The sequence below is a fragment of the Anolis sagrei genome, chromosome 9 (assembly GCF_037176765.1).
Source record: "Anolis sagrei isolate rAnoSag1 chromosome 9, rAnoSag1.mat, whole genome shotgun sequence".
NCBI classification, from domain to species: domain Eukaryota; kingdom Metazoa; phylum Chordata; class Lepidosauria; order Squamata; family Dactyloidae; genus Anolis; species Anolis sagrei.
Window position 1 is genome coordinate 33,141,474 of NC_090029.1, and position 9,426 is coordinate 33,150,899.

The window sequence follows — 9,426 nt, forward strand, 5'->3', positions numbered from 1 at the left end:
GGTTCGTAAAACCAGAAAGCTGGAAAATAAATCTCAGTTCTTGTGGGGTTTTTTCGGGCTATATGGCCATGTTCTAGAGGCATTTCTCCTGACGTTTCGCCTGCATCTATGGCAAGCATCCTCAGAGGTCTTGAGAACACAAAAATGCTGGACCACTCTCACAACCACAATGTCAGACTACACAGAAAAGCCATTGAAATCCACAAACATGTGGACAATTTCAACAGAAAGGAAGAAACCATGAAAATGAACAAAATCTGGCTACCAGTATTAAAAAATTCTAAAATTAAAACAGCAGAGAGAAAAACAGGCAGGGACATCTAATCACCTTTCAAGAAGAGTTTGCTCCAGGCACTGTCAGCCCATTGTATGCTAATCAAGGTGGTCAGTTGAAAAGATCCACACCTAGCCCAACTTACAAAAGCCTTTTGTCTCACCTTGGTCATTCCACAGATATATAAACCCCCTTTTCCCTGCTCCAGCAGACCGCTGAGGATGCTTGCCATAGATGCAGGCGAAACGTCAGGAGAAATGCCTCTAGAACATGGCCATATAGCCCGAAAAAACCGACAAGAACCTAGTGATTCCGGCCATGAAAGCCTTCGACAATACATGGAAAATAAATGCCATACATGATATAAGGCAGGTGGCTATATCATGAAGTTAGAACTATATCTGCTATGTAATCTGCAGCCTTTACTCTTGTTTTTACGCCCACCCTATATGTTTTTCCAGAATATAAGTGGAAGCTTGGGGAGTGGAGTCCTTGCTCTGCTACCTGTGGAAATTCTGGGACACAGTTCCAAAGGATCCAATGTGTAAATGAGAAGGAACAGAAGGTGAACAGGTCATTGTGCAAAGAGAGTGTGAAGCCAGTTGTAAGCTATCGGCCTTGCAACATCCATGATTGTCCTCCAAGGTGTGTACATTCTTTACTTGTTTCTTTTTGGTATATGTTTCCAAATGTTGACTACTGGAGGTGGAATATAAAAACCTCTACTCCCAAATCCTTTGCCATTTGGAAACTCATGCATCCAACTACAGAATGGAGAGGACAGCATTGTACTTACCTGTTGTATAGATGTTTTGAGGAGCCTATCGGGGGGGAAAGAGTCCATGGAGTGCAGTTTCCAATTTTTGTGAAGTGTTCAAAGTCCTGGCTCTTGATAATTGAATCAGTGACTTGATACATAATTGTTTTTAAATCTCATTTTCATATAATATAAAGGTATTTGCAAATTCTGACAATTTTTCTCACATCTGAATTGAACTGAAATGCTCACCCATCCTTAACTATTGACTATATTAGGGCAGTCACTAACACTGGCCATCCTACTTGTCAAGTCAGCATTACTAATATATCAAAATGCCTATTTTTTATTGTAATGATAATGATAATAATAATAACGAGCCCCCAGTGGCGCAGTGGGTTAAACCCCCGTGCCGGCAGGACTGAAGACCGACAGGTCGCAGATTCGAATCCAGTGAGAGGCGGATGAGCTCCCTCTATCAGCTCCAGCTCCTCATGCGGAGGACATGAGAGAAGCCTCCCACAAGGATGATAAAAACATCAAATCATCCGGGCGTTCCCCTGGGCAACGTCCTTGCAGATGGCCAATTCTCTCACACCAGGAGCGACTTGCAGTTTCTCGGGTTGCTCCTGACACAACAAAATAATAATAATAATAATAATAATGTAATGATTTGTATTCTGCCTTATCTCCCCGAGGGTACTCAGGGAGGATTCCAGCATACACAAACACAAAGGCAAACATTCAATGCCTAGAAACAACCAAACACAGATAAAGGTATAGGCTTCCCCTCCTTGCTCTGGGGGATGGTGCTCATCTCCATTTCTAAGTCAAAGAGCCTGTACTGTCTGCAGACACCTCCTAGGTCATGTGACGAGCATGACTGCATGGAGCACCACTTACCTTCTCTCCGAGGCAATACCTGTTGATCTACTCACATTTGCATGTTTTCGAACTGCTAGGTTGGCAGAAGCTGGGGCTAACAGTGGGAGCTCACCCTGTCCCGCGGATGTGAACTGCCAACCTTCCAGTCAGCAAATTCAGCAGCTCAGTGGTTTAACCCACTGCGCCACCGCAGCCCCCATATTGTATTGATTATTCAGTCTATATTTTCTCTTTATCCTATATAGAAATACAAGATGACTCTCAACATTTAACATAAACAAAAAGTTTAAAAATGAACAATACAATTAAAAACAGGTAGTTAAATCCATTTCAAAATAAATATATAACCTGCAGGATAGAAATACGCAAACAACGTGCAGGATAGAAATGCGCCCTGCATCCCCTTAGCGTGAAATGGGCAGAATATAACTGTTTTAAATACATAAATAAATATAAAACATAACTATCACTGATATCCCATCATATGTTTTAAAAATCAGTCAAAACTTGCCTATATAACAGTGGTTCCCAATCTTCTTTTGACCAGGGACCATACCCCAACATTAGTACCAAAGGGTTACAAATCAGTTTTTGGTCAACTCTAGATTTGGTTTGGTTTTTATTTTGGGGTGCTGATTCAGAAAATTGCATTGGATAGACCACATCAGCTCTAGTTTCTGATACAGAACATGTGCCATCCAGTAGTTGTCATTTTCTCACTCGCAGAAAACCATATTTAATAATCTAGAGCTGATGTGGTCTATCCAAGGGATCGGGGCTGATCAGCAATAGTGGCAGGTGGTGCGAAAGGAGAGGAAGGAAGCTCGTAGACCAGTTTTTGGTTGTCTGTGGCCCACAGGTTAAGAAGCACTGCTATATAATAAAGTCTTAACCTGCAGGTGGAAAAAAAGAGAAAATAGGCTACCTAGATCTCTCATGTATGCCATGATTTTTTTTTTTGGCCTTTGTGTTTTACTTTTCAATCCTTTTCCTCTCCAGATGGGCAACAAGTGCAAGGTCTGAGTGCTCTGCTTTATGCGGCAATGGACTTTCCCAGCGGCAAAGAGTCTGCAAACAAGTCAAAGCCAATGGCACTGTTAGGACGTTGCCTCCAAGCAGCTGCATAGACAGAGAGCACCCTTTGGAAAAGAAGCCTTGCGTGGGTCGTTCTTGTACAGAATGGATCGTTCATCCATGGGGCCAGGTAATTGGTGACTTCCATTGGGGCTTTAAAGCACAAGCTGCATTTGCTGAATGAAGGACAAGGCAAGCTTTGGAAAGCTGCTCCCAAACTGGGGGAAATGTCAGTTGGTAAACTTAGTCCAAAAAAGAAATTAAATGGAGAGATATAGGACGGTGGATACCTGGCTTGACAGCCATCCATGTAAAAAGGATCTAGGAGACTTAGTAGACCGCAAGTTGAAGATGAGTCAACAGTGTGCTGCAGCAACTAAAAAAGCCAATGCAATTTTAGATGGCATGTGTAGGAGTATAGCATCTAGATCAAGCGAAGTATCAGCCCCACACTATTCCACTTTAATCGGATTTCATCTGAAATATAGAGTCCAGTTCTGGGCACCACAGTTCTGGGAAAATGCTGACAAGGTTGTATTGTTTTGTATTGTTTTATGGCATTGAATGCTTGCAAACCTCCCTGAGTCCCCTCGGGGCAATAGGGAGGATTATAAATAAGTTATTATTTGATACACAACACGATCAACACACAACAAACAAGATCACTATGCTGGCTTTTGTATTTAATCACACATCGGACCCTTCCCAAGTGTCTAGGACTGTGTGATGTATCGGCGAATAATGCGTGCAGATCAGAGTAGGATGGCCTTTTGCAGCCGACAGATGGTAATTTTGTCAGCGGCGATTGTTTTTAAGTGGTTGTAAATGTTTTTTATGCTTAATATTTATGTATATCTTATTTCTGGACGTTTTTACGCTTTGTGTGCTTTTTGTCTTGTATTTTATGCAAACTTCCCACACAGAACCCTCATGACCAACAGAAAATATTGAAGGCCAGCCAGTCCAACTCCCTTCACCAGGGCAAGAAAACGTAATCAAAACCTTGGACTGGCTGGCCTTCAATATTTTCTGTTGGTCATGAGGGTTCTGTGTGGGAAGTTTACCCCAATTCTGTCTTTGGTGGGGTTCAGCATGCTCTTTGATTGTAGGTCAAACTACAAGAGAGGAGATTCCATCTGAACATGAGGAAGAACTTTCTGACTGTGAGAGCCGTTCAGCAGTGGAACTCTCTGCCCCGGAGTGTGGTGGAGGCTCCTTCCTTGGAAGCTTTTAAACAGAGGCTGGATGGCCATCTGTCAGGGGTGATTTGAATGCAATATTCCTGCTTCTTGGCAGAATGGGGTTGGACTGGATGGCCCATGAGGTCTCTTCCAACTCTTTGATTCTATGATTCTAGGTGAACTATAAATCCCAGTAACTACAACTCCCAAATGTCAAGGTCTATTTCCCCCAAACACCATCTGTGTTCATATTTGTACAATTTGAGTCTAAAGTGCTCGCTGGATGTAGGTGAACTACAACTTCCAAATTCCAGGTCAATGCCCACCAAACCCTTCTAGTTGGTCGTGGGAGTTCAGTGTGCCACATTTGGCAATCATTGGTAGAGTTCAGAATGCTCTTTGATTGTAGGTGTACTATATTTATTTATTTTATTTATTTATTTACTTTACTTGTATACCGCCGTTTCTCAGCCTAACCGGCGACTCAACGCGGTTTACAACAGGATAAAATCAGTCAACAATATACAATTCAATTCAAAACAAAAGTGCACAGTATACAATATTACACAACAGCAACAACCCAATGCGTCTCATAACTAGAGTCGTGATCCAAAATACGTCGTCCATATTTCAGTCCCTGTGATCGTCACATTCATTGCACTGATTAACTAAAGGCCTGTTCGAACATCCAAGTTTTTAATCTTCTACGGAACACCATTAGCGAGGGAGCTGATCTTACCTCCATGGGAAGGGCGTTCCACAGCCGAGGGGCCACCACAGAAAAGGCCCTGTCTCTCGTCCCCGCCAGCCGCACCTGTGAAGCAGGCGGGATCGAGAGCAGGGCCTCCCCAGAAGATCTAAGGGTCCTGGCGGGCTGATAGGCAGAGATACGTTTGGATAGGTAACTTGGGCCAGAACCGTTTAGGGCTTTAAAGGCCAACGCCAGCACTTTGAATTGAGCCCGGTAGCAGATCGGTAGCCAGTGGAGCTGGCGCAACAGAGGAGTGGTATGCTCCCTGCGCTCCGCTCCAGTTAGTATCATGGCTGCCGAGCGTTGGACTAGTTGAAGCTTCCGAGCCGTCTTCAAAGGCAACCCCACGTAGAGAGCGTATAAATCCCAGAAACTACAACTCTCAAATGACAAAATCAATTTTTTGAGTGATAGTCACTCCTTGGGTTAGTAGGTGTCTTGTGGCCAAATTTGGCAGCAATTCGTCCAGTGGTTTTTGGGTTATGTTAATCCCACAAACAAATATTGCACTTTCATTTATATAGATTATTATTACTCTTTTAGCAGCTTATTTTACACTGTAGAAAAACCACTCCCAGATATCTAATATATTTGTCACATTTCTTTTCAGTGCACGGGTCACTGCATAGGCCATGGAGTAGGGCTGCAACACCGTCTCCTTCAATGTCAGCACCGAAATGGATCCATGGTATCCAACTCACTGTGTGATGCCCGGAAAAGGTACAGTTACCACTGAACAGGAAGCCCTTTGACAAAATTTAGCTGTTTGCCATTGTGCTGTCACACCCAGACGCCTTAAAAACAAAACTGCGATGTGCTGCTCTCTGCCTGGGCGGACCGCTGGGATCTTTCTTTAAAAGCTCAAACTTTCTAAGTAACTGAGTCCACTCCAGGTATGAAACAGCACACAGGGTATTTATTAACAAAGTCTTTGTAGACTTGGCAAGGCTTGTCAACGTTAAAAGCAGTCAAGCGTAGAGATGAGCTTTGTTGCATTCAGAAATTGAGTTAGCTTTTCTCCAAAAGGCATAGTGAATTCTGAAATTCTTCTACCCTAACCCTGAGACCCTATGGTTGGAAAAAAGCCGATCTTTCTTCCCTATCTCTGGCTCAAAGTTATTTTGGAGGCAAATGCTCAACACTATCTATCTATCTATCTATCTATCTATCTATCTATCTATCTATAATTACTCTATAAACTCAACAAGCTTCTCTATCTATAACTCAATTGTTCTCTTTTAAACTATCTATCTACGACTCAATCACTCAACATTTTTGTATTTCTATCTATCTATCTATGCCCTAATTTATATCCCAAATTGTTTATATATCTTTCTATCTATGGCAGTGTTTCTCAACCTGGGGGTCGGGACCCCTGGGGGGGGGGTCGTGAGGGGGTTTCAGAGGGGTCACTGAAGACCATCAGAAAACACATATTTCTGATGATCTTAGGAATCCCTTTGGCATAGTTGTTTGGGTTCACAGTGCTCTCCGGATGTAGGTGAACTACATCTCCCCTAAATCACTGTCAATTAATCCCGAATCCCTCCAGTATTTTCTGTTGATCATGAGGGTTCTGTGTGGAAAGTTTGGCCCAATTCTATTGTTGGTGGGTTTCAAAATGCGCTTTGATTGTAAGTGAACTATAAATCCCAGTAACTACAACTCCCAAATGTCAAGGTCTATTTTCCCCAAGCTCCAGCAGTGTTCTGATTTCGGCATATTGAGTATTGATGCCAAGTTGCTCCAGATCCAGTTATGACATAGGAACAAAAATAATTTTCCGGTTGGGGTTCACCACAACATGAGGAACTGTATCAAGGGGTCATGGCATTAGGAAGGTTGAGAAACACTGATCTATGGCCTACTTGATCTATATTCCTATCAATCTTTATCTTTCTATCCCAAATTGTTTATATATCTTTCTATCTATGGTCTACTTGATCTATATTCCTATCTATCTTTATCTTTCTATCCCAAATTGTTTATAGTACTTGCTTTCCTGCTGGCCTCTAGCACATCTGACTTCTTCTTCCCAATTGAAAGGGCAGGGAGGCCTCCAAAATGGAGGTCTTTCCCTGGGAGAAGGGGCGGGCTCAAAAGCTGCTCTCTGGGCCAATAACTGCAAAGAGTCCTGCGGGCAGGCCTTCCTGCCTCTGAGACTGTTAACCTTTAGGCTTGGCAAGGTTGCAGCAGCTCCTGAGAGAAATGCAAGGGGAAGCATCTTTAAGGTAAGGCAAACCAGGCTCCTGAGAGATGGAACATCCATCCCCTTTTTCTCAAACCATTCTCCCCTCTTCTGCAGACCATCTATTAGAAGAAATTGTACTTCAGAGAAATGTGAAGTGTATTGGCGGGCAGGTCCCTGGCGACCTTGCCCTGTGGACTGTGGAAGTGGACTCCAATCCCGGCAAGTCAGTTGTATACACCGGAGAAGTAAGAGGCCTGTGGCGGATCCATTGTGCGCCTGGAAGAAGAGACCGGTGACTTGGCAGCATTGCAATATCACTCCCTGTGACCGTATGTAAAAGGCTTATTTCCATTTTTGGACTCGGTCACTTGTGGCGACCTGCACTTAAGAGTGGTGAACTCTAGAATGAATTGGATAAGCCATCGGTTGAATCCACTTTCCCATATAATCAGTGAACAAAGTTTTCCCAGTTCACAAATTGGTCCTGAAGCCAATGAATGCCAAGTTAGACACGGAGTTATGTTGACTTCATGCATGTTGTTCATCAGTGAGTCTCCAAGCAGCTTTCAAACAACTCTGAACAGTGCAAGAGGCGAAGAGAGGGAGTACTGATGTTTTCTTTTGCTCTTGCAGTCTCCTTGCCCCAAATGAGACATCGGAGAATTACGTGAATTGACCTTTTCAAAATAATCCAGTCCTCCTTTATAGAAGGCAGGTGTTTGAATCTCAGATATATAAATGTGTGCTTTCAGGACACATTGAGGTCGGTGGGAAAGGAGAGCCTGTGCTCCATTTTCTTTTATCTAATTCAATAAGTTTTAAACAACTGACTGGCTGGATCATTGCCCAAGATTATATGCCATTTTTTAAATTAAAACACATGTAATATACTTTTGTATATATTTATTATATTATTTTAAAGTGCAATATTTTTGTACAATGTGTAATAAAGATTCTGGAACTTTTTCCCCTTATTTCTGAAACTTACAGATGTTTGTCTTCCTAATATTTGAAATGATTTAACTTTTGCCAGGATTCATTTTGCTGCTCATATTTTGATTTTAAATGCATATTCTCAAGACATACTTATACCTCACATTTGTATGTTTTCAAACTACTAGGTTGGCAGGAGCTAGAGCTAACAGCGGGAGCTTACCCTGACCCACAGCTTCAAACTGCCAACCTTCCTGTCAGCAGTTCAGCAGCCCAGAGGTTTAACCCATTGCACCAACCACGGTTCAGCAGTTCAGCAGCACAGGTTTTAACCCATTGCGCCAACCATGACCCCATGATATTATTTATTCACAATAATAATGTATTTATTATTTTTTTATTTACAATATTTATATTCCGCCCTTCTTACCCCACAGGGGTCTCAGGGCGGATTGCAATGTACACATACATGGCAAACATTCAATGCCATGGACACACAACACGTAGACAGACAGTCAGAGGCTATTTAACATGCCAGTTTTCTGGCCATCAGGGGAGCTGTCGCTTCACTGTCCATCTGCAACACGGATGAAGTACTTTCCGCATTCCCCACATGCTTTTGCTGGATATTTTTTTATGGCCTCATAAATTTGTTAAATTAGCCTCCCCACAAATAGGTGGTACCAAAATTTTCTACTTGACAGATGCAACTGTCTTTCGGGTTGCAAAGGTTGACAACAGGCTACAGAAAATGGCCGGAAGCTCACTCCGACCTGGGCTGGCTTCGAACTCGTAGTGATCTTCATGCAGCTGACATCCAGCCAGCTGCAGCACAGTCCCGGTGCACACAATGTGTGTTTTTGAAGGTGGGTGGGACAGATAAGGGATTTTGTTACTCTTTTACCAACCCTTCTGCTCAAACAGTCTCTCTACTTGAGTTGGTTGGTCTTGGCGTTGTGTTGGAGTCCATCACAGGCGAATCCCTATTCCGATTGGCTTTTTGATGGACCAGGGACACCTCTCTCTTACCTGGATTAAGTTTCAATTTCCCTCTTTGCATCACCTTTTGGATTTGCTCCTCCAAGGACCAAACCACTGCTTAACCATGTCCCCAAGTCTCATCCTTGAAAGACAATCCAGACAATGGTGAACATGACAATGCCATGTTCACCAGAAAGGTCCATCAGAAAGAACAGATGCATGTTCCCCTCATCTAGTTCCCTGCATAGGTTATCCGCCAAAATGACTAAAGCAGTCTCCATCTCATATGCAGGCCTGAAGCCAGATTGAAATGGATCTAAATCATCTATCTCATCCAGAAACCCCTGGAGCTGGGAAGCCACCAGATACTCCAAAATGTTGCCCCAAAATGGAATATTG

General features: G+C 42.9%; 1 protein-coding gene across 1 annotated transcript in view; it reads left to right on the forward strand.

Annotated features, from left to right (window-relative positions):
* ADAMTSL3 (ADAMTS like 3) overlaps positions 1-8,074 on the forward strand; it is a 218,405-nt gene extending 210,331 nt beyond the window's left edge. The window contains exons 27-30 of the mRNA XM_067471432.1: positions 736-919; positions 2,916-3,120; positions 5,533-5,642; positions 7,228-8,074. Coding sequence (XP_067327533.1) covers positions 736-919; positions 2,916-3,120; positions 5,533-5,642; positions 7,228-7,450 — 722 coding nt within the window. The 3' untranslated portion in view covers positions 7,451-8,074. The remainder of the gene's footprint in view (positions 1-735; positions 920-2,915; positions 3,121-5,532; positions 5,643-7,227) is intronic.
* The last annotated feature ends 1,352 nt before the right edge of the window (positions 8,075-9,426 follow it).